The following is a 25,860-nucleotide window of genomic DNA, read 5'->3' as shown; positions in this document are numbered from 1 at the left end:
AAAAAGGCAGGCCTCACAATCGCTTGGCCCTATTTTCTCTCCCTTCGTATCACTGCCTGCTGTGCAGACCGAGCAGCAAACACCGTAACAGGGGCGGATGTCGGCAGGCGGCAGCAGGCAGTGATACGAAGGGAGAGAAAATAGGGCCAAGCGTTTGTGAGGTCTGACTTTTTCCTGGAGAACCATTTTGTGATGCTAATGTATTACTCTGTTGAACGCATATTGTTTTGAGAAGCAAAACGCTTTATTTTTTAAACCCCAGCCAACTAGCCGGACTACCTTCATCAACGGCAAAACGAGGCTGGAACTCTGCTCACAGGACGCAGCAGGGGGTAAGAAGATGTTCAGAAATGATGTTGCTGATAGGGGATGTCATACAGCTTCATGTCAAAAGAGGCGAACTGTCCCTTTAAGGTTGAAGCTGTCGGTTAATTATACAAAAAAAACCTGTATTGATTGTATTTGCATACTTAATGAATCGCTCCCAGCTGATTTATTATCTTCCCCTCTAGATCCTTCAGACTCCCAAACCGTCGACCCGCCCTCGCCGAGAAACGAACCCACATCTGTTTCTTCAGCAAACCTCCTCAACGACTCCGCTGATCAGGACCAGAAGGGGGAAGATTTGGACCCAGATCCTTCCAGCAGCACCACCCAGCCTCCAGCTGCAGAGTCTGAGCCTCCAGCTGCAGAGTCTGAGCCTCCAGCTGCAGAGTCTGAGCCTCCAGCTGCAGAGTCTGAGCCTCCAGCTGCAGAGTCTGAGCCTCCAGCTGCAGAGTCTGAGCCTCCAGCTGCAGAGTCTGAGCCTCCAGCTGCAGAGTCTGAGCCTCCAGCTGCAGAGTCTGAGCCTCCAGCTGCAGAGTCTGAGCCTCCAGCTGCAGAGTCTGAGCCTCCAGCTGAGACTGGTCAGAGCGAGGAGGGGAGCAGCGCGAGTCCTGGACATCCACTCGGCCGCGAGGAGGAAGAATGACGCTCACGTTCTGCAGGTTGGCAGGAAACGAGTCTTTAAAGGGACAGTTCTGTTGATCGTGGTGTTTATATATAATGAAACACTGATTACACACCTTCCTGGTGAGGTTTGGGATGTAACTCTAAGGGTGAAATGACCAGCCGCAGATTATCCTCGCAGTTCTACAGCAGTTTCCAGCTCAGTGTTTTACCGTTAAATTCAACTAACTCAGAAAAAAACAGAAAATCCTCACATTTAATGAGCCAGAGGTTTGTTTGTTTTTCCTTTAAAAACGACCGGCTCCGCTCATGTTGCTCAGATAATTTTTGATGGAGATTTTTCTGCTCTAAGGTTCTGTGGACGGTTCTGGAGCTTAAACTGAGAACATCTCTGTAAAACTGTGTGAAGTTCATCATCTTTTGTTCTTATAAACCAGAGAACAGTCCAAGTCTTTACAAGTTTTAATATGTATATAAAAAAAGTAATAAAAAGTTCCTTTTAAATGTAACTTTCACAGCATTAATTCTCTACAATCCATTAGTTTTGGAAGATGATCGACCTCCTTAAAGACAGTTTTGTACATGATGTTTGATTCACTCTTCATGCTCATAATTCTTCCACTTTCATCAATTCATTCCATGATTGATTATCAGATATTTCATGTTTCAGCGGGAAATTAAAGTAGTTTTGTCACATTTTACCCAACAACTGGAACATTTCTGGTGTTACTGTAACTTTAAATCATTCTCAGAGCCTCTCCTCATCTTCGGAGCAGCAGAATCATCGGAAACATTTTTTTACACCTCGATGCAAACCTCAACACTCTTAAGACGGCATCTCAGAATCCAGTGAAAAAAAAGCTAAGATTTTCATAAACAGCAGTTATAATTCTGTGTTTTGTCCAGTGATGTGACCTGCAGCTGGAAGTCACCATTTAAAAGAATCCTCAGCCTTTGAGCCTGTCGCAGCTCCTCTACGCTGTTGTGGCGCAGACCCGTGAGGCGGTTTCCAGGTCCATCAGGGCCAGCTCTCGGACCTCCTCCAGCAGAGAGTACAGATTTGGAGCTTTGCTCTGGCGGAACTCTTTTTCCTCTCGGGAGAGTTTGGGTCGCTGCGCCGCCTGCTGCTGCTGCGCCTCCTCGGCCAGCCGCACCACCTCCTGGACCAGCCGGCTGCAGCCCTGGGAGGGAGGCTGCTGGGGCTCCGTGCTGCGGTGGGGTTTGTTTCTGATCACCTCCATGTTCAGAGTGTCGGCGTGGCAACTCGTGGAGTGGACGGAAATACAAACCTGAAAGGGGATAGAACGAAAAACGTCACAAGTGTTTTTTGGTTTTATTGATTCAGGATCTGAACCCAACCTGTTGACAACACACAAACAGCCACTTCCTATCCCTTTTTAAAGGGGTTCCCCAGGGCTCCCTGTTGGGGTTCCTTCTACTTCAATTCAATTTGGTTTTATTTATATAGCGCCAAATACAACAAATGTCATCTCAAGGCACTTAAATAATAAAGTTCAATTCATTGTAATCATAATTATTTATAAAATAATCCAATTCATTCATATAGAGCCAATTCAAAAACAATTTCCTAGCTAAGGAAACCAACAGATTGCACTGAAACTTGTCTTCAGTCCAATCTCCCGTCCTGAGCATGCCTGAGGCGACTGTGGAGAGGAACGACTCCCTTTGAACAGGAAGAAACCTCTGGCAGAACCAGACTCAGGAAGGGTGGCCATCCGCCTCCACCAGCTGGGGTTTGAGAAGGCAGAATCTACTTGCAATCTACACCCCCCTCCTTGGGTCTGGACATCCTTTTTCATGGCTTCTCGTATAATTTCTTTGCAGATGATACCCAGCTGTACCGGTCATTCCCATCAGAAGACCCCTCGGTGCTCATTAATCTCAGCTCCTGTCTCAGATATATCCAGATGGATGAAGAAACTCCACCTTCAACTAAACCCCTCCCTGGCTCGGATGAACTAGCTTTCAATAAGTCCCTTTTCCCCGAGAGAAACCTGGATGTGATGGGCGATGACCAGTTCTCCTCCTCTGATCATGCTGGCTCCGTCTCTTTACAACATCAGTAAAATCAGGTTCTCTGACTGTTTGTTCAGACCATGGTTATCTCACAGCATGCATCACCGGCTGCCTGGATCCAAATCAAGCCTCTTAATGCTGGATTTACAGTTGACGCGTCGCTCAAGGCCTGGCGCTTGCCTTGAAAAGACGGCGCAGCGCGTTGTCGTGCACCAGTTGATTTTTGTAACTCGGCTGCGCCAAGAACGACAAACCGGATGGACCGATGTGAGACCAGGCTCAGTGAGGAGGTGCGTTTGTACAGCAGCTGTACGAAACTGCAGTGAAACAGCACAGGGAGCACGTAAACTCCCCAAACTGGTACACAGAGATGGGCAGAACTTTGGGGAAAGAGGGAGAGTTCTGTAAGAATGTGTGGAAGAAGCTACGGGACAGATACGTGAAGGCAAAGAAGAGGCCAGAGACTCCAAGTGGTGATGCTTCAGACCTTCACCTCTGTTGACTGAATGGTCTTGGCTCACGAACTTCGTGGAACACACGAAGCATTTCATCTCCCAGATACTGCAGCAGCATCATTGGTGAGAGTGTTCCTGCTCTTCATTGTTTTCTGCTCCACTTTCGTGGTTGTAGAGTAGCGCTAACCTTCCCGTAGCAGCGACACCTCTGACGGAGAAGACTGAAACTACTGGCGCATCGATTCGCGCCGCCGTATATAGCCGGCACGCAATCGTGACGTCACCAACACCGCTCGCCGACGCAGCAACCAAGCTAAAGGCTTAACGCTGCCTACGGAGAGACTTCTGGTTCTGCAGCAGCTGTTTGAATCGGTCCTATTTTCTGATGCTCCTGGACCTCGTCTGGTTCTGACATCCCTACAAACACGGCCGTCTCGGTCCAGACTGATGGGACCAGCTACCAAATGCTGTCAGAGCCTCCGAACACCTCTAACTCACCTGCTCTGCTCGCTTCAGATGAAAGTGTCGGCTGAATAGCTCAATTTTATGGTAAAAAAAAAGTTTTAAATCAGAACAGCTTGTAAGAAGACTCTTCTAACATCATTTAGTGAGACTCACGGTGATGTGGTCGAACAGGCTGAAGGTGGAGGTGCCGCAGGCGGAGGTGGTGGTGATGCGGTCGGCGTATCGTTGCACGGAGCCGCTCTGCCACTCGCAGCTTCCGTCCGGCGCCGCTGACACCACCTGGCCCTCTTTGTTCTTCACGTAGACCGGCCCCTTCACGCCGTACCTGGACACAACACACCTGCCGTCAGGCTTCGTTTCCCGTGTTGGTTTTTAAAATGAATATGCTGCAGGCCGCATATCAGCTTCTTTTTTTTTCTTTTAACCTTATATTTATTGGTTTTTCATGTTAATATAACAACATCCAACAATTTAAACACCCAAAACATATGGCAGTAAAGAAAATAATAATTAAATGATTAAAGATACTTTAAACTGCAGTAATTAGACAGCAAATTACTGTGCAATGAATATGAAATAATGAAAATATAAAAATAAATAAGTAAATAAACACATATATAAATAATAATAAATTAAAAAAGTATTTAAAATGTAGGTTACAGCTTGCACTCCCAACAATAAATTAAATCATTTTCATTATCTCATTCTCCTTCCCTCAACAGTTCCAGAAATATCCTCCAAACATCATAAAATTCAGAAGCCCTCTTTCTAACAACATAGGTCAGTTTCTCAAGAGTCAAACTCGATGTTCAGTTATTTAACCAGCGGGTAAAAGAGGGGCAACCAATCTTCCAGGTAGATCGGCTTCTTACTCTGAGACGAACACCAGCACGCCGTTGTCTCTGATGGAGTAGACGACGGCGTCGGCGACGCAGCGTGGATCTGTCCGAGGATCTCTCTCCTTAAAGTAGAGGCACTGAAACAAGCCGGTGGACAGATTCTGGGCTCGCTGAGCTGCCTGGAAGCGTCACACAGAGGACAGAAGATTCATTTCCTTCAGGAAGCAGCGAATCATGGATCCACAGAACAAAAAAACCAGCTCTGACCCTGTTCTTGTTGTTGATGTGCTGAGCCATTTCCTCCACCTCCTTGTTATTGGCCGGTGCTTTGGCTGGACCCGCCCCCCGTTCCACCTCCAGCGCTGCAGTCAGAAGGCGGTGCACCACGATGTCGGCGTACCGACGGATGGGCGAGGTGAAGTGTGTGTAGCGGTCCAGAGCCAGACCTGCGAGACGGAAATCAGCACAATTCCTCCTCTAATAAACCAAAGCTGGAACTCCAGAGGAAAGGCCAATAAAAGTGTCATCTGGTGTTTTCATATAGGATGTATTTTAGAGTGTTAATTTAAAGCAGGCATCATCTGTGATCTGAAGATTGTTTTGTGTGGAGCTTGTGTTGCAGGCATTGCACGTGTTTTTAATAAAACATTTTTTTAATTTAATTTAATTATGTTTTTTAAATTTATTTATTATTATTATTATTATTTATTTAGTAATTTATTATCATATTATTATTACCTGCTGACTCAGGTCAGCTGGTCCAGTCCAGAGTCCAGACTAAACATGGAGAAGCAGCATTTAGCTGTTATGCTGCAAACAAGTGGAACAAACTGCCAGTGGAGATTAAACTTTCACCAAATGGAGACATTTTTAAATCCAGGTTAAAGACATTTCTGTTCTCATGTGTTTATGCATGAAATCTGCACGATATCTTTGAACTCATCTGGACTGTTGCTTGTTTTTAAATTCATTTAAATGATTTTATTTGTTTCTCTTTATATTCTTTTATGTATTTTAATGCTTCTTCCACTCCCTGCTGCAATGCTTTTATTTCATGTGAAGCACTTTGAACTGTTTTGTACATGAAATGTGCTACAAATGAACTTGATTTGATTATTATTATTAGTTAGTAGTAGTATTTTTTATTAGAATTGGTATTAGTTTGCAGTGACAAAACATCCTGCAACCGACCGCTTTCAGCATTCAAAAGTTAAATTAGCGCTCAGCATCTTGTGTGTTTGCGGAGCTTCCACTCTCCCAACTTGACCTTCTCTCTTGCCGTCTCCATACCTACTGTACTTCTGACCGCGTACGTCATCTCTGCGGAAGTTATTCAGCCAATAAAGTGTATTTATTTAATAGAACATTGTGTCCACTGTTTGAATTACAAACGTTTACCACGTTATTTTTTAATGTTCATCTCAAACGACAAAACGACCCGACCGATTGCAACCCGAATATCATTAAAAATATTTTTTTATGACCGCGGATGCCTGCAGGCGCCCGCTGGCTTCGGGTCAGCCCGCGCATCACTGGTAGTATTGTTGTTGTTAATATACAATCATTGTATATATTAATAATTTTTTGAGCTACTTGACTAATTTGAATTTTCCCCCATTGGGGGATGAATAAAGTATTTTTCTATTCTATTCTATGATGTGTGGGGAACATCGGCCGACAGCCGCGCCTGTTACGGTGTTTGCTGCTCGGTCTGCACAGCAGGCAGTGATACGAAGGGAGAGAAAATAGGGCCAAGCGATTGTGAGGTGTGACTTTTTCCTGGAGAACGATTTTGTGATGCAAATGTATTACTCTGTTGAACGCATATTATTTTGAGAAGCAAAACGCTTTATTTTTTAAACCCCAGCCAACTAGCCGGACAACCTTCATCAACACCAAAACGAGGCTGGAACTCTGCTCACAGGACGCAGCAGGGGGTAAGAAGATGTTCAGAAATGATGTTGCTGATATGGGATGTTACACAGCTTCATGTCAAAAGAGGCGTACTGTCCCTTTAACATTTAAAACCCGCACGTGTGACAAAGCTGAAGATGAACCAGGTCTAAATTACCGTAATGGTAGTACTGGTCCTGGGGCTCGGCGCCGGTGGAGAAGTAGAGAGCCTGTGACATGGCTTGGGTGGCCATTATTCGGAGCAGCCTGTTCACCAGCAGGTCCCGTGGATCCACGGCTCGGTCCAGAGAATCAGCCAAAGCCTTGTTGGTCCTGCAGGAGCAGAACAAAGAGCTCAGACATGTTTCTGATGTTTCTGTGCAGCGCAGCAGGACTGAGGAACCGGTTTTATCTGGACCTGGTGTCCACGGTGAACCCGCGGGCCTTGGCCGTGTCCACCAGCTGGCCGAACAGCTCCTGCCGTGGAGGCGGGTGGCGCCTCAGCAGGGCCTGATAAGGGAAGGCTTCTTGGATCTTGCGCGCCACCCAGTGGTTGGCGTAAATCATGCACTCTGCCACGGTCTCGTGGACCTCCAGGGGCTGACGGGGGACCAGGGCCGTGATGTTCCTGTCCTCGTCCAGCTGGGCTCGCACCTGAGGACGGGAAGCAACAAAACACACGACCGGGACACACCTTTAATGCACCGTTCTGCTGCTACAAAGACCCACCAGATCCCCAAAGATGGGTTAATCCGCTGCTGAAAGTAGTCCCCAACGAATTCCTGAGACTTTTTCAGCTAAACTAAAATTAAACTGAATATTTACAAGTTTTTTTTTAAAGTGACCATCCGGGATTTTGGACACAGGACCTCATTTCCGAGTCAGCCAGGGTGTAAGAAATGTGTCCAGAACGTTTTTTTTCCTTGTCCTTGTGAAATCCCATATCCCTGTTGCTAAGCTAGCGAAAGTGAACGGCTATGCTCTAGCCTGTCCCAAAAACAGTCTTATCCAGTTTAAACAACATTCAAAACAAAACCGTAATCATGCCATGCTCCGAATGTAAATGTTTGTCTTCATATAATGAGGTTTGAAATAAAACCGACCTGGCACTGCCTGGATGTTAGAATGTTGAGGGACTATTTTCTCGGGGTCAGCGGAATTTTACCTCGCTGTCTTCAGTTGTGATGTAACCACACTGTCATCAACAGGGAGCCGCAAGAGAGATTGATGGTGATCAAACACAATTGTAAGTTTGGTTAACTTCCTAAACGCCCCCATCAACACATATATTTGCATCGATAACCTGCCATGATAATTGAGTTGCTTTCAGTGTTAAATAAATAGGTTTAGAGTGTTTTCGGGGCAGGCTAGAGCATAGCCGTCCACTTGCGCTAGCTTAGCAACAGGAACACGAGATTTCACAAGGACTGCATGGAATGTAAAAAAACCACCTGGACACATTTCTTACACCCTTGCTGACGTGGAAATGAGGTCCTGTGTCCAAAATCCCGGATGGTCACTTTAAGTTTAAAAACATCAGAAAAAGTTGAACTATGGAAGTTTTTCTGTGCCATCAGAGTTTGAACACGAATTTCTAATATTGAATTTTTACAGCATCAAAATCAGACTTTGAATTTGAAAAACCAACAGTGTAAAAAACAAAAAATCTAAAACAAATTCAGTGGAAAGTTTTTTTCTCTATTAAATGTTTTTACACTGATTTTTGTTTTTAGAAATTGATTTATTTTTTTTTTTTACACTGTTGGTTTTTTAAACTCAAAGTCTGATTTTGATGCTGTAAACATTCAATATTTGAAATTCGTGTTCAAACTCTGATGGCACAGAGAAACTTCCAAATTGAACTTCCAATTTAAAAACATTTTCCCACCACCCAATAAGAAATCCTGCAGCATCATTAATAGCTGATGATGTGATAAAGAGGCCTCTCTCCCGGTAAGTTAAATAAATGTTTTCTTTATGATGACACCTACATTAATACAACACACTGCATCTAAACAAGGATTAAAGATTAAAGATCATCTCTTAGAACAGAGATACTCATTGCGTGGCTCCTCAAGCTCTAATTGGCGGCTCGCACTCGCATAGTAGCTTATAACAATATGGTAACAATAACAATACATTTTTTTCAAATAACATACAGCGAATACTGCACAGTATTGGGTATTTTTATTAATTTTGCGTTTTTGTAAATGTACTTTATTTCTACAGCCCTTTGCAGACAATCCTTACAGTGTACCAAAGTGCTTTACAGCAGGTAATAAATAAAGAGAAGAATAAGTAAAAACAAATAAAAGAACAGTGAAAGCAATAAAATACAACAAAATCAAATAAGATAAAAGTGTCATCATACTACTGGGTATTAAAAGCAATCCTAAATAAGTAGGTTTTTAGCCTAGATTTTTTATTAAGTTTGCGTTTTTGTAGTATTAAGTATTTTTATTAAGTATTAATTAAGGCTTAATGGTGTTTCCTAAAGGGGGCTCTGTTAAACCTGGCAACGCAGCGCGCTTAAACCACCTCACACTTGACCGCAGAGCATGCTAGCTCCTTTAGCCAGCGCGAGATGCAGGCACAATGGATCGGTTTTTAATCAAAAAAGGGCAAAAACCAGCACAAAAACCATGCTCATCCTGAATGTCTCACTATGATTACAACAACAAACTACAAATACAACATGAAGAAAGTCGAGCACATGCACGCCAGCTTCCTCTCATCCCAGTATTAAGGTAAATGTGGTCTGAATTGAAAATGTGTTGGCTGTGTTGTTTCTTTTTTTGTGGGATGTTTTATATGTAGAAATGCATATTTGCTAAAGGGGACTTTAGTATGTTGTGGTAAAAGTGGCTCTTCCCTTGATTTTGCTGCCAATGTGGCTCTTGGAAAAAATAGTGAGTATCACTGCCTTAGAACAACAGCACAAAGAGTTCCAGTCCAGCAGCGGATTGCTCTGTATTCACACAAACTTTATTTAAATATTCCCCCTGAAATCTCCTTCTGATCTGGTGTCAGATAAACGGCTTTCTGCTGAGGAAGAAGCTGTTAAAACGTGGCTCGACTCTGATGCTGCTGCACGGATCTTTCACAGCAAACAGTTTTTAGGGAAAAACCTAAATGGAGCAGGTGGTAAAACCCAAAGTAAAAAACGTTATAATGGTTATAATATAACGTTATCAAGGTTGTATATCATACGTTTCCTTTGCTTGAAGCATGTAAGATGTTGAGGGGGACTCAGACCTGTCTGTTTAAAACGAAGCTTAAGACCCGCCTTTTTAGACTGGCATTCGAACTCTGATTAGGGCCACTATGCATCCATTCTATCCGCTCTTTTTTAAATTATCTTAATTTTATACAAATTTTATTCAATTCATTTTATTGTATTTGTGGAAGGCTTTTAATGCCCTGCAGCACTTTTCCCATTTCTGAATCGTGTTTTATGTATTGTTGTTTTTATCCTGTTGTAAAGCACTTTGAGTACCAGTTGGCTTTTGTAAAGGGCTATGTAAATAAAGTTTGATTGATTGCTTCATCTCGACTCTACCAGATGATTCAGGGAAAAATCTAATTCTCTCGGTGAGTTAATGTGAAAAAAAAAAGCACAACAGCAACGTTGTCATTAAGTTATTATCTGGAAGGTTTTCTGCTTGATGTTCCTGTTATGCAACAATCTCCCTCAGACAGTATTTTTTCTTAATTTTGACCTTTTCTGTCCCTGAATCACATTAATTTCCTTTTATAATTGCATGCTTTGCATTTCTTTTTGCAAAAAGCATATAAAAAAAGAACTATTTCCTCCACTCCTGCCTGGGAAAGTAATTATTTCTGTTTACCTGACTGTTGTGCACCAGTCTCAGGTAAAAAAAAAAGATGCGTGTGTGTCTGTAACAACAGTAACTTTGGGGGTAGTGCTGCCTCGGAAACCGTTTCAACCACAAAAAGAGGAGAAAGCGCCGGTACCTCCACGCCCTCCAGCTCCAGCGCCCCTCCTCGGTCCCGCTGCGCTCGCAGGTGTCGGGCCACGCGCGTCAGCGTCTGCAGCGCCTGGATGAGCCCAGCCAGCTTCCCGTCCCTCTGCTCGGGCTCGAGCTGGGCCAGCTCCGGCACCTCCGCCTCCTCCCCGTCGAGGAGCGCCTGGGCCAGCTCGTAGTGGAGCTGGTAGGAGGAGCGGATCAGCGTGCGGCCGTACCACACCGCGCACACGGCCAGGGTTTCAGCATCCAGCTCCCACATTACGCTCATTGCATACCTGAGTTTAGGAGGACATCACATGCATTCTTCTGTACCGACAGAGCGCTTTGACGTGTGCAGCATGCAGCAGAGACGGGTGGAGTTCACTGACCGGTCGACGCCCCCCAGCAGCGAGCAAAGGTCTGCGCTGAGGACGGCGGGCAGCATGTCGTACCTGCGGTCCGCCAGGTAGTAGGTGGTGGCCCTGAGAGGGGAGTGAGGGAAGAGCAGCCACGTTTTACAAGGATGGACATTAAAATACCTCTCATATATAATTAAAGAGTCTCCTTTAACCTCATGAGCTTAAAGGGACAGTTCGCCTCTTTTGACATGAAGCTGTAAGACATCCCATATCAGCAACATCATCTCTGAACATCTTCTTACCCCCTGCTGCGTCCTGTGAGACGAGTTCCATCCTCGTTTTGGTGTTGATGAAGGTAGTCCGGCTAGTTGGCTGGGGTTTAAAAAATAGGCGTGGCTGTCGGCAGGCGGCAGTGATACGAAGGGAGAGAAAATAGGGCCAAGCGATTGTGAGGTGTGACTTTTTCCTGGAGAACGATTTTGTGATGCAAATGTATTACTCTGTTGAACGCATATTGTTCTGAGAAGCAAAACGCTTTATTTTTTTAAACCCCAGCCAACTAGCCGGACTACCTTCATCAACACCAAAACGAGGCTGGAACTCTGCTCACAGGACGCAGCAGGGGGTAAGAAGATGTTCAGAAATGATGTTGCTGATATGGGATGTCATACAGCTTCATGTCAAAAGAGGCGAACTGTCCCTTTAAGTTACTGCTGGTAACAAAGTGCCTAAAGATCCAGTTTAAAACGGCTTCTTTGCTCAGTTGTCTGTTCTGTGTGGACACAACACTGGTTCATCCCTTTAGTTAGGAGCCTTTTTCCTGCCTGAATGGTTCACAGCTCAGAGTAACAGAAAAAAAAGACATCAGGTACAAAGACTGGGCTGAAAATGGGTGAAAAAGCAGAAAATGTCCAAAGAAAAACTTTTAAAAAACTTTCAGAAAGCTGCAGAACTATTGATCAAAGATTACAGGAACGTCGGAATGTTTCTACGTGGACGAGCAGCGGCTCTACTCCCAGCTCCTCCCTCCGGATGGTGGAGCTCCTCCCCCTATCTCTAAGGATAAGCCCCGCCCCCTCTGAAGGAAACTCATTTCAGCCGCTTGTATCCACGACCTCGTTCTTTGGGTCTCTACCCAGATCTGTGACCACAGGTGAGGGTTGGAGCAAAGATGGAGCAGCAACCTGAAAGCTTCTGGGTTTGTGGTTATGATTCAGCTGGAACTCAGAATCAAACCGTATCCACATGAAATGAAAACGACCTGCGCTCTGATGCCTCCGGCTTCTTACCTCGAACGCGCCTCCAGGTCTGTCAGCGAGCCCTCGGTGACGAAGTGAGTGACGTCGGCGATGTGGACTCCCAGCTCCAGGAGCTTCCCGTCGGCGAGGCTGCGCACCGACAGCGTGTCGTCCACGTCCTCGCAGCCCCGCGGGTCGATGCTGAACACCAGGTGAGTCTCCCTGAGGTCCCGCCGCTCCGCCACCTGGGCCGGCTCCACCTTCCACGGCCTCTCAGGAGAGTTTACCGGCATCTCTCTCAGCTGAGGACGAAACGTCACATCTGATCTGTGCATCTTCCAGAAGATGTGAGACAGGCCTCAACTCTGACAATGTTTAAATCCAGACTGAAAACAGTTCTATTTAGCTGTGCATATGACACCTGAAAGTATTTTATCTGCACTCTTAAATAGATTAATCAATGATTATTTTCAATTCGTTTTTTTTTATTATTATTATTTTTTTTATTATTTATTTATTTATTTTTTAATGATTTTATTGCCTTCTTGTGATTTTATGTAGCTGTACAGCACTTTGAATTACCTTGTGTACGAATTGTGCTCTATAAAATTTTGTGCTGTGATTATTTCACTAAGGTTCACAAAATTAAATAAAATAAATGGAAGGATGGCAAATGTACAAGAAAAATAAAGACGTGAGCTCCGTTTAAGGCTATTCAACGATGTGTTGCACAGCATGCTGAGCAGGAAAAGCTATTTAACCACCTCTGTGTACTCAGAGGTTGCTTATTTTCAGCGTTTGAGGTCTGCAGGACATCCAGGAGCTTAAGAGTCTTTTAAAAGAAGAGTCGCAGGAGGTGAAAATTTTGAATTTATCTGGACTGTTGCTTGTTTTTAAATTCATTTAAATGATTTTATTTGTTTCTCTTTATATCCTTTTATGTATTTTTAATGCTTCTTCCACTCCCTGCTGCAATGCTTTTATTTTATGTGAAGCACTTTGAATTGTTCTGTACATGAAATGTGCTACAAATAAATTTGATTTGATGATTTGATATGAAAAACAACTGACTAACATCTGCCACACAGCAACCTGAGGAGTAAACCGAAAGGTTGTGGGAAGCTGCATTATTTTCCTGTTTGTAACTGCCGACCTGAGCATCTGAGAACGGAGGCACGTGGATGCAGTTTTCCACCAGGACGGTCTGGACCTCCGTCTCAAGCTCTCCGGCTGGACCCAGAACCCGCACGCTGTGGCCGTTGGGATAGAGCGACGTGCTCTCCCACGAGTCGATGCGCACCACCACCCTGTGGTCCTGGGGGGGAGACGGGGGGAGGGACAGAGGAAACACATTTGAGACCAAAAACATTGAACATTTCTACATGTCTGTTTGTTTTGAGACTATTTTAAAGACAAAACCTGGCAAAAAAACTCCTTTTTTAGCATAATATATATGTTCTGAATCACACATGTTCTTACACACATTATATTAATCATGTTTTGAGACTATTTCACAGCCAAAACCTGGCAAAATGCAGAGAAAAGCCTGAACCGATCCTACAGAACTTTGACCAATGATCCCTGCTGTTAACCGCTCATCCTACAGAGAGAAGCTCAACCATAAGACAAGCAGGAAGAACACGTTTATCTGGAGGCGGACTCATTGATCAGTGAGGCTCTGAGCACACCAGCCGGCAGCCAGCAGAGCGTGACTCAGACCTGCAGAGCGTCGGCCTGCTGGGTGCTGATGCGGATCTTGGGGATGCGACGGTCCCACGGTACGGCCAGGATGCGCTGGGAGTTCCTGCTCTGGGACTGAGCCCCGTCCCTGGTGGGGAAAGTCACCACGTAGTCCCTCCAGTTCCTCTGCAGGACCCCCACGACGCGGCCTGTGGGTTTTAACAACACACATTAGAAACACACGTCAGTTTGAACCCCGTTAACATGTCTGCATCTTTGTCCCAACGGGACCTCGGGGTACCTCACAGCTCTGAGCTGGGGCCCCTCTCTTTAGGTGCTTTTGGACCACAGAAATGGTTTCATCCTTCTCGTCACTACTGGAAGCGATCCTCCTCCAAAAATCGTTCTTCCAGAAAAAGTCAGACCTCACAATCGCTTGGCCCTATTTTCTCTCCCTTCGTATCAATGCCTGCTGTGCAGACTGTGCAGACCAAAGTGCAGACCGAGCAGCAAACACCGTAACAGGGGCGGCTGTCGGCAGGCGGCAGCAGGCAGTGATACGAAGGGAGAGAAAATAGGGCCAAGCGATTGTGAGGTCTGACTTTTTCTGGAGAACGATTTTGTGATGCAAATGTATTACTCTGTTGAACGCATATTGTTTTGAGAAGCAAAACGCTTTATTTTTTAAACCCCAGCCAACTAGCTGGACTACTTTCATCAACACCAAAACGAGGCTGGAACTCTGCTCACAGGACGCAGCAGGGGGTAAGAAGATGTTCAGAAATGATGTTGCTAGTATGGGATGTCATACAGCTTCATGCCAAAAGAGGCGAACTGTCCCTTTAACAATAAATTTATCTGCCAACCACATGGCAGCAGCACAGTCAAAGATCTGTTTGAGTATTCCTGAACCTGAACAGTCTGAGACTCGGGCTAAAAGCTCAGCGTAACCGGCCAGATGGAAGAGGAACTCTGCTGACCGGTTGAGGTGACATCAGCCAACAAACCGGACTGAGTGGAGGTAATACTCTATAATGTGGAGGGTCCCACCTGTCGGCATGGCCTTGGTCTCGCCGCCCTCTCCGTTCTTCTCGTCTCCTTGCCCCTCGGTCAGCGCGGTGACCTTCCCTCTCCACTCGCTTTTGGGCAGCAGCTCCACCGCCACCGTGTCGCCGTGCACGGCTCTGTTCCGGTTCTTGCCGCCATACACCAACACCCCCCCACTCAGCTCTGCCGTGAGACAAAGAAACCGGGACAACGGGAGCCGGTGAGTGCCCGAGCGTAACGGTCAACGTGACGACAGGAAGTGTGATGTCACCGCAGATTCTGCACCTGTGCTCTTATTGGTCAAACCCTCGTTCATGATGAAAGCCTCATTCTGTGCTCGGTGCTTACTCACAGTCAGAGTACCCTGAGAAAACAGAGAGAAAGATGCATTATAGTTCAGCCTGATGATCCACTCACCTGTCAGAACCTCAGAACCTTCTGCATGACTGAGCCTGCTCACAGCATCTCTGCCAGGCCGGCTGCTTCCTCATCTCCATCGTCAGATTTATTGAAAGTTTCTTGATGTTTTTAAAACCAGAAACATTTCTAATAGCGCTGGGCGCGTTAACTCGTTATTATCGCGTTAACTCGTTAATTATTTAACGCCGATAAATATTTTATCGCGCATTAACGCAGGTTTTATTATTGTAAAAGTCTGTTGAATGCATCACATTCACACAGTTACAGCAAACACCACGAAGCATGGAGGAATAAAATAAAGATAAACTAGCAGGTAACATCACCGCTACAGGTGTGAAGCTAACGGAGCTAACTGGCGCTACTTCCTGTTTCACTTGTTTCAACATAAAAGCACGTATTTCAAAATAAATTTTAAAAAACTCCTGCATTTAAAGCCAAGTTGAATTGTCTTGGCCGCAGTTTCAGACGGAACTCAAAGGTAACCACCCTCAGTCAGCCCAAAGCAGAAGTATCTAACTTTCTGGAGACTTTTTACTCTATTGTCATTAGGGCTGGGCACGTTAACTCGTTAATTATTTAACGCAGTTTTTTTAATTATTATTTTTTGGGGCTTTTGTGCCTTTAATGGATAGGAATGTTCAAAGAGACAGGAAGCAGGGGGCAGAGAGAGGGGGAAAAACATGCAGCACAGGGCCGTCCAATGCGGGACTCGAACCCGGGGCCAGCTGCAGTGAGGACTATAGCCTCTGTACATGGGGCAGCTGCTCAACCCACTACGCCACGCACCACCCCTGTTTTATTATTTATCTTATTATTGTAAAAGTCTGTTGCTCACAGGCTTTTATTTTGTAAAAGTCTGTTGCTCACAGGCTTTTATTCTGTAAAAGTCTGCTGCTATCTGCTGTGGAACAGGAAAAGAAAGTAATCGGCGGATCCACCAAACATGGAGAAGGGTACGGAACTTTTACTCGGCCATTTTCATTTTAACGTTCTTCCAGACGGCGGAGTCGACAGAACCAAAGTCATCTGTAAACACTGCCAAGTTGAATTGTCTTCTCAGCGTAGTAGTTCCAGTCTAAAATATCACTTAAAGGCAAAACACACAACTGATAGCAGCAAGTCATTCAAGGAAACAGACAGTGGAGCGAGGCTTCTACATAAAAACTACAGAAAGATGCTGATGTTAAAAGTGTGTTTGCACAACAAATGTTATGGCACTTTCATTCATATGGCAGCACATTTAAAATAAAGCTAAATGCTAAAAGCTATACGCTACTTTTGGATTCATTTTTGGATTCTGCGTACAAATGTGATTAATCGTGATTAATCAGGGAAATCATGTGATTAATTAGATTAAACATTTTAATCGTTGCACAGCCCTACTATTCATACAAATATTTATTTGTCTTTTATGTCATTTTTTTCTTTTGTCCCAACAAAATTCTGATGGTGCCGCTGAAAAAGATAATCGTCTATAAATGCTAAAACATCTATGATAACGAATATTTAATTCTCTGCGCAGTACTGCTGCACCTTCATCCGCGGGATCGTTGTCAAAAGGACATGTTGGTGAAAAAAGTCGCCTCCTACTGAGCCTAATGGACTTCTACAAGTAGCAGAACTCGAAATCAAATGGCGTGTGTGGCTGAAAGAGGGAAACTCGAGGTTTCTTGAGTAAAACCTGGTCCCGACCAGGTTAGGTTCAGAGAGTCTGTTACTACGGTAACTGACCGAAAGCTTAAGTTTCCTCCCTTTATGAAACTGGCTAGAGTTACCCCTCTTTCTCGGGGTTGAGTTACCTCCCTTTGTGAAACGGAAAACTCAAGAGTTTCCCTCATTTCAGGGTTAATCTACTCAGAGTTTTCACTAAACCTGCTTTGTGAAACGGTCCCCTGGCGGATTTGTACCTGAATGTAGCGCCCAGACTTGATGCCGGCCTCCAGGACTTCGGCAGGCAGATGCTCAGCGAACTCTCTCTGCGTGTCCTCGCCCTCCTTCTCCTGCAGCGTCTGAGAAATGGAGCTGTAGAGCTCGTGAGCTGCCTGCAGCTCCGGCCAGAAGTTCTTCAGATAATCCTGGTGAATAAGGACAAAATACACGGAAATAACAGCTTTTTCACCAGGATATTTGGTCACTTTGCACATAAAATAAGTTGAGTCAACAATGAATTAAAAAGGAGAGTACCATGCGTGACTTTCAAGTCTGATTTTTTAACTTTATGGTGGTGTTCCACCATCGTTAAAGTCCTTTATGAGTGCCAGGATTGTGCAGAAATCCCAGGTCCAATTACTGCACTTCTGGCTACCGCAAAGGGGGCAAATACAGCCATCTGCACATAAATCTTCCCACTCATATCAGACTGCATAAAAGCTCACATCTTTGTCACTGCTCCTGGTTTTATAAATGTCACCACAGTCAAAACCAGAACTTAATAAACTTGTGTATTATGGAGAAAGTAATTTTCTTTACATTCTCCTTTATTAACCATTTTCTCGTTAGAGCTTTTTTTTTTTTACCAGCTGCCAACAAGATATTATTAAAGTACCGATTACTGGAAGTAACTTTGGGGGGAATTCATGTTTTGGCTTAAAAAAAACATCACTGAGTTCCACCGAACAGTTCCTGTAGATGTGAAAAAGATTCGGCTCCACAGTCTCTCCAACAGCTTTTAACGGCCCTTATACCCTTTGGATTCAGATAAAAATCAGAATTCCTTCCAGTGACCTGAAGTCAAGGTATTATCCAATCCTCCTCTGATACACTTGTTTTAATTAGGGCTGGGCGAGTTAACCCGTTATTATCGTGTTAACTCGCTAATTATGTAACGCTGATAATATTTCATCGGGCATTAACGCAGGTTTTATTATTTATTTTATTATTGTTAAAGTCTGTCGCTCGCAGGCTTTTATTTTGTAAAAGTCTGTTGCTGTCTGCTGTGGAACCGGAAAAGAAAGTAATCGGCGGATCCACCAAACATGGAGAAGGGTACGGAACTTTTACTCGGCCATTTTCATGTTAAAGTTCTTCCAGACGGCGGAGTCGACAGAACCAAAGTCATCTGTAAACACTGCCAAGTTGAATTGTCTTCTCAGCGTAGTAGTTCCAGTCTAAAATATCACTTAAAGGCAAAACACACAACTGATAGCAGCAAGTCATTCAAGGAAACAGACAGTGGAGCGAGGCTTCTACATAAAAACTACAGAAAGATGCTGATGTTAAAAGTGTGTTTGCACAACAAATGTTATGGCACTTTCATTCATATGGCAGCACATTTAAAATAAAGCTAAATGCTGAAAGCTATACACTACTTTTGGATTCATTTTTGGGAATTGCGTACAAATGCAATTAATCGTGATTAATCAGGGAAATCATGTGATTAATTAGATTAAACATTTTAATCGTTGCCCGTTAAATGTAACAAAATTAAGTTATTTTGCTTTATTCTTGAAGATTTGACAATAATTCGACTGTAATTTCCCAAATCAAAAATTAAAGATGATACTAATGTGCTTTTTGGGGCCTAAACATCACTTTGTTTCATTTGGTAATTTATTGGACACCAAATAAAGAGGAAAATTCCTGGTGGAAAGGAAACGTGCAGGTGGTCCTTCAACAGCCCTAGTTTTAATAAATCCTGTCGATAACAGATAAATTTAGGACTTTAACGTAGATACGATCACGTTACCTTCGCTTTCTTTATGAGCCTTCAGAAAGGTTGCAGCTGTGAATCCAGATCTCATTCCAGTAAAGAATCGAGATATGTACACATATGATATGTTGATATAGGAAAATCGAAAGATTAAACATGTCGATTTCATTCATGTTACAGAAAACAAAGCAACGTGTGAACTGCAGGATTCTGTCCGTTGGTTTCAGCTCTGAGTGGCTTTGAGTTAAAGAGCCGACTTCCATCTTTTCAATGTGCAGGACCACCACAGGGACCCGGCCTCGGGTTAAAGATGTCTGATTGGAGTTAAACACCAAACATACCTGGACGGTGATGACATAGACTCCAGAGTTGAGGCTGCTGAATCCCGCCACGGCATCCTCATCGTCCGTGATCATCACCACGTTCATCATACCTGCCAGGTGGTTATAGTACCATACCGCAGCAGAATACACACACCTGCACACGCAGAAAAAGTTCTCACTGTAAAAATGTGGATCTGTAGCACATATTGAGTTTCAACAGCATCTGTCTGTAAACTTAGCTGGTTCTGAATCTTCCACTGCTCCTCTACTTTATGGGGTTCCACAGGGCTCAATCCTCGGCCCCCTGCTTTTTTCTCTTTATTTGCTTGAAAGCATGGGATCTCCTTTCATTGCTATGCTGATGACAGTCAAATATATATGCCACTAAAAAAAAGAGGCCTTGTCTTGAAGACATTAAAGGCTTTAAATTACCTAAATTTTAACGACCAGAAAACAGAAGTGATGGTGTTTTGTCCCAGCAGCCTCTGTGAAACATCCCTTATTGATCTGGGCCCCTTGACGTCTTATTTGAAGCACAACATTTCTAATTTGGGTTTTTATAATAGACGGTGATCTTAAATTAGATCGCCAGGTTGGAGCAGTGATTCAAGTCCTGTTTCTATCATCTCAGGCAGCCGGCAAAGATTAAGCAAGATTTTTGAAACTTTAATTCGTGCCTTCATTAGCTGATCAGCTGCTCCTGGAGGTACCGAGGTCTAAACTAAAGCTCAGAGGAGACGGAGCTTTTAGTGTTGCCGTTACATATTAGAAGTGTCCCTTTATTGTCCACTTTTAAAACTCATCTTTAGACACATTTTTATTCTTTGGCCTTTAACACATGTTGAGACTTTTGCTCTTACTTTCTGTTATCGTGTTTTATTGTTTCTGTTTGTCTTTTCCATATTTATTGATTTTCGACTGTACAGCTACTGTTGTTTTAAAGTGCTTTATAAATAAAGAAGAAGTAGTAGAAGCATGAAGAACACACTCGCTTGTGTTGTTTAGGTTTATCACGTCAGGAACCTTTTTACATGCAAATACTTTAAATCCAGAACTCAGTATTTCCCCAAAATCTCATTCTTATCCTTTTGATCAAACATTTATGTGAAATAGCCGCAGAAACACTGAGATTTCTCTATTTTCTGAGACTTTTTGCAGCCATCTGAGTTCCTCCATTAAAACCTCAGACGGCATCAAACACAAACATGTCGCTACGTAGCGCTCCAACCTCCATGGGACGTGTGCTCCACTGTGAAAAACATTTAAGCACACTTAATGGAGAAAATGGGGATAATCATTGGGGTTTATAATCACATCTGAGCTGTCAGTCTCAGGTCTGCCTGCTTTCTTTGTGGCTCATACACCCGACGGAGAGGAAAATGGCTCCGTCAGCTCTGGCCGAGGCCGTTGCTCTGAACGTTTGATTGACATCTGAGCCGGTAAAGTGCCCAAAGCACCGTGTGGCTCTGCACCTTTGGCTAATTGTGCAGGCTAAAGTGAAGTTGAAATGCTGCTGAACGACACTCAGGGACAGAGTTTTGTGCTTCGAGCTGTCACTTCACACAAACCTGCCGTGGTTCAAAAGTTTTAGAAAGTTACGTCCACTTTGTATCCAGGAGTTCCTGCAGTGTGCATGTGTTCGTTCAGGCTAAGACTTCAACATCTACTGCTGGAAGGCAAACAAGCATCACAAACGAATGTGAGACTTTAAAGGGATAGTTCGCCTCTTTTGACATGAAGCTGTATGCAGACATCCCAAGCTTATCGAGAAGTGGATCTGAGCTGCTTCTGGTCGTTCAGGGAGCACTGACCTGGTCTGCCACTTTTCCTGGCTCTCGCCTTTCTCCCGCGGACAGTAGGAATACTCCTGAAACTCATTGGCAAACAGCACGCAGTCGTGTCGAGGGTCTTTGACCAAGCTTCGGAGACGGTTGTAGTACCTGCAGACCCGACAGAACAAAAAGACTGAAACACTCCCAGAGAACATGTGAACAGAGGAGAGATGAAGCTGAGCAGAAACGGTGAGTGTGCTTTCATCCGAAGGTCACATGGTCTGGTAACCAGAGCCCTAAAAAGGTGTGACAGACATACCTGCAGGAGGTTCAACGCACAGTTTATCTTCTGTTTCACTGGTTTAACAGACCACAAACGATTTTATAACAGGAAAAACTAACTTTCATGTTATTCAATTCAATTCAATTCTTTATTTCAGACCCAGGGGGATCCATATCACACATAAAAAACATCAAAAATAGTTAAAAACAGAAGAACAATAAAAAAGAAAGAAAATAAAACACAGAGATATTGCATAGCTCACTATCTCACATACAGGCATGTTCGCCAGTGACTCCATAAACTTGACTGCAGTCTTACAGAGCTACGTCCAGGGCTAGCCAACACAGCAATCACATCGTTATGTGACTCAGATACCCTGCACATAAATCCATACATCAATTTACGCAGCACAGCTGCGCAAGTAGGTACCCCAGCACTGACAAACATGTGACTTGCGCTGGACCTTCTTGGGATTCTCAGCAGCATCCTCATACTGTCATTGTAAGCCACCATAAGTTTCCTAAGGCTGCCTTGTTTGTAGTGGCACCACAAGTGTGCAGTGTACATTGGTGTGCAGTACGCTTTGAAGAGTGAGATCTTGACTGTCACAGAGCACATACTAAATTTACGGCACAGCATGTTTGCTTGCACATACAATTTCTGCCGTTGCCTATAGATATCTCCATCATCTGACAGGTCATTAGCAATAATGTGGCCAAGATATTTGATATCACTGCACTCAGTGAGTGCAGTGCCAGCCAGATAGAAGGCAGGGAACGGTGATCGTTTATCTTCTCTGCTTCTTATGATCATGATCTTACTCTTATCCGCATTATATTTTATGTCACACTCCTCTCCATACTGTGAGCATATTCTTAGTAACTGTTGCAAACCAGCAGTACATGGACTAAGGATGACTAAGTCATCTGCATACATGATGTGATTGACTATTATGTCACCAACCCTACAGCCAGTTCCACACATATTTAGAGACAATGACAAATCATTCATATACATATTAAAAAGAAAAGGAGATAAAATTCCACCCTGTCGAACACCATTGGTGACAAGGAAGGGAGCAGAGGTCACATTACCCCATTTCACCCTAATTGTCTGACGTGAGTACCAATAAACCAGTATTCTAATTTTAAAAACCAGGGACCCCACTGTTGGACAGTTTTAAAAATAATTTCTCATGACTGATGCGATCAAAAGCCTTAGAGGCATCTATGAAACACGTGAATATTGTCGTATTTTGTGTATTATATCGATGCAAAATTCCTTTAAGGCATAGATGCACAAATCAATACCAAGCTTTTGTTTAAAACCAAATTGGTTGTCCGTAATAGAAACATACCTTTGTAATCTACACAATAGCACAGTTTCCAGTACTCCAGTGTTAAACTTCTACGAGCTGTTTAAATACGATTCAGACCGAAAGCTGCTTTAAATGTTCTTTTCACCAAGTAAAGAACAAATATTCCTGCAAATGTTCCTTTTCTCAGGTGATAAAATGTGAATAAAATGTGAATAAAATGTGAAATAATCTTTTTTTTTCTCAGGTGATAAAATGTGAATAAAATGTGAAATAATCTTTGATGAAGATGAAGTAAATGTGTGTTTTTTTCCTGCTGTTCAGAATGTCTAACGTACAGTTAAACAGAAAAGTGGAATTACAGCAAACACTCCAACGACTACTTCTGCCCAACTTTATCAAAAGTGACGCTTCGACACATTAACGATGCAACACTTTAAAGCGGCCGCGTCAGCAGAAACCGAGAACAGAGCAGAGGTGGAGCGGGACTCCTCATTCACAGTATTCATCAGGTTTGTCAGAAGGAAGTTCGACGCTCAGACTCAGGATCTGCTTCGGCTTCGTCAGCAGAGCTCTGATATAATGAGGCCGACCCCTGCTCACCTGGGCAGGTTCAGACGCAACTCAAAGGTAACCACCTTCAGTCAGCCCAAAGCAGAACTTTCCAAGAGACTTTTTACTCTTTTGCCATTAGGTCTGGGCGAGTTAACTCGTTATTATCGCGTTAACTCGTTAATTATTTAACGCCGATAAATATTTTATTGTGTATTAATGCAGTTTTTTTTTTTTATTATTATTATTTGGGGCTTTTGTGCCTTTAATGGAAAGTTCAGAGAGACAGGAAGCAGGGGGCAGAGAGAGGGGGAACAACATGCAGTACAGGGCCGTCCGATGCGGGACTCGAGCCGGGGCCAGCTGCAGCGAGGACTATAGCCTCTGTACATGGGGCGCCTGCTCAACCCACTACGCCACGGACCACCCCTGTTTTATTATCTATTTTATTTTGTAAAAGTCTGTTGCTCACAGGCTTTTATTTTGTAAAAGTCTAACAAAGTCTGAGGCCTTGTTTGTCCTAATATTCGGTGCAGTTTTACAGATTAAATGTTTAATAACCTCTAAATGTGGTGCATGAAGAGGATAAACCTGGAGCCCTTTAGTTTCCAGTGACAGAGAGAGAAGCTGCGCTGGTCCAGAAGAAGATGAAAAAAGTTTTTTTACGTGCGTTAGTTTGAAATACCTCCGTCCTTTGCTGTGCAAAGCCTGGCAGGCGGTCTGAGTGAAGACGACGCCTTGCAGCTCCCTGAACTCCAGGATCTCCAGGTAGCCGACCACCACCTGGGCATCAGGCACCACGTAGTGGGTCAGATCTCCGGGCAACACCTTTCCATCTGTTCAGAGCAGGGGTGGAGCAGTGATTTTAAATGTGGGGGTGTTCCAGGGGTGGCACATGAGCATCACATCCTGTTTCCCTCGCCCAAACGAATGCTCCCTGACAGTGTTCAGAGGCTCTTCCAACATAGTCAGTCATTATGAACATGCATATCTATAAAAACTAATTTAATCTGTGATCCACCTCTCCTGCACAATGTTTAATTTAATTATTTTTTAATTATTTTAAACTGAAAATAATACTACATCACCCGTCAAAAAACAACAACAATTATGGGTGAAAATCTCAAACTATTAACACAGAATTTAGTTGACAAAAACTGCCCACATTACCTAACCAAAAAAACCCAAAAGTGTTCTTCCTGCTTTCTCTGCGGGACACAAACTCTCTGGCCGTTAATATCCCAGATACTTGCATTAAATGTAAGCAACAAAAAGGTTCTTTATTCCGTTGCATGTGGAATAAAACCCTCTGATGCTCTCTTTTTGGGAAAAAGTGTTGAACCTGGCCAGTGGAATCATTGAAAAAGAAGTACCTCTCAAACCAAAGTTTACTAAATAAACTTTGTGACCTATAAAAATGAAAAATCCTTAATCAGCATTTGTTTTCTGGAAGCTAAAAGATGTACAGCCTGTTCATGGAAAAGGGATAAACCTTGTACTACTTTGCAGTGGCTAACAGGGATGTACACCACAAAAATAATCTTGACAAGTTTTGGACAATCTGGAAGGTTTTCTGTCATTTCCTTGAGAAAAATTCCGCAGCTCCGTGTGACGCTGACACCTCCTTCTTGCTTCACTTTAGGACACATTTAGTCTCATGTTGAGGAGTAAACCCCCCCCCCCCCCCCTCTTTAGTTTCACCTGTGCTGTTATAGACATATTTATCACGGGAGAGAAGACAGAAGTTTACAGACACAGTCTGGCTGTCCAGTTTCTCAACTTACGAACAAACACAGAAGGCAGGTCGGCTTATTTTTTTTTTTATAATATTATCTCTACAATTAGTAGTCCCAGTTTGGGGGCTTGTTTCTGAACCATAGCTGTTTATATCTCGTGACCAATCCTGTTCCCTTCACCACATTTAAAACAAACAGGCGTGCATGTGAACACCATGTGAACGGATTCAGTCTCAGAGAAACAGCAGAAGGCAGAAAACTTCATGTTTTTTCTCCCTTTATTCCACTGAGTGTCCATTGTGGAGCAAACTGATTATCTTCTGAAATGGGCCTTTAAACCACATGAGTCTATTTCAGCTCATTTAAAGCCTATTTAAGTCTTCATGTTTGTACATCTTTCTACTCCAGCAGGATTTTGAATGATGCTGCTGTTCTGTAATGTTGGAGTTTTGCTTATGGACCATAATCCTTCTGCTTGTTTCTCTCACACGATCTGGCAACCCTGCTCGTCGTCTCTTTTGTGTATTACATGCCACCCGGTGGCCTCATCCTGAACAGAAGCGGCAGTGAGTGTGGGAGCTGTGGCGGTGAATAAAGCGTTTTGTTTTGGGTTTGTTTCCCCCCGACTCACCGTTGGCACAGTCCGCCTGACACAGGCAGCTGAAGCAGGGGACCCGCTCCCTCAGATAATGCTCCCGGACCACCCGAACCTTCCGGCCCCGGCAGCTCTTCAAATGCAGGATTTTCTCCGTCTTAATCATCCCGAACAGTCGGCACCGACCCACGGAAGCCGACCCACTGCCTTTAACCAGCTTCTTAACCACGGCGGTGGAGGATTTCGCATGTAAACAACAGGGAAGAACCGAAGGGGAAGCGTGTAC

The 25,860-nt window shown here is 43.9% G+C and overlaps 2 protein-coding genes across 2 annotated transcripts in view; one reads left to right on the top strand and one right to left on the bottom strand.

Moving 5' to 3' along the window:
- Nucleotides 1-1,614, top strand: part of tipin (timeless interacting protein) — an 11,235-nt gene extending 9,621 nt beyond the window's left edge. The window contains exon 8 of the mRNA XM_075467375.1: nt 513-1,614. Within this exon, the coding sequence (XP_075323490.1) occupies nt 513-970 (458 nt within the window). The 3' untranslated portion in view covers nt 971-1,614. The remainder of the gene's footprint in view (nt 1-512) is intronic.
- On the bottom strand, nt 1,432-25,860 carry dis3l (DIS3 like exosome 3'-5' exoribonuclease). The gene is made up of 18 exons (XM_075467362.1): nt 25,611-25,860; nt 23,929-24,079; nt 21,133-21,261; nt 19,340-19,475; nt 17,257-17,424; nt 15,215-15,293; nt 14,933-15,112; nt 13,922-14,091; nt 13,356-13,517; nt 12,254-12,504; nt 10,995-11,087; nt 10,613-10,901; nt 7,056-7,291; nt 6,816-6,970; nt 5,012-5,190; nt 4,778-4,923; nt 4,059-4,230; nt 1,432-2,237 (listed from the first exon to the last, which is right to left on the bottom strand). The coding sequence occupies exons 1-18, from the start codon at nt 25,738-25,740 to the stop codon at nt 1,923-1,925; spliced, it is 3,141 nt and encodes a 1,046-aa protein (XP_075323477.1). The 5' UTR covers nt 25,741-25,860; the 3' UTR covers nt 1,432-1,922.

This window comes from Odontesthes bonariensis, chromosome 1, assembly GCF_027942865.1.
Source record: "Odontesthes bonariensis isolate fOdoBon6 chromosome 1, fOdoBon6.hap1, whole genome shotgun sequence".
NCBI classification, from domain to species: Eukaryota; Metazoa; Chordata; class Actinopteri; order Atheriniformes; family Atherinopsidae; genus Odontesthes; species Odontesthes bonariensis.
This window is presented reverse-complemented; position numbering and strand designations above follow the sequence as displayed.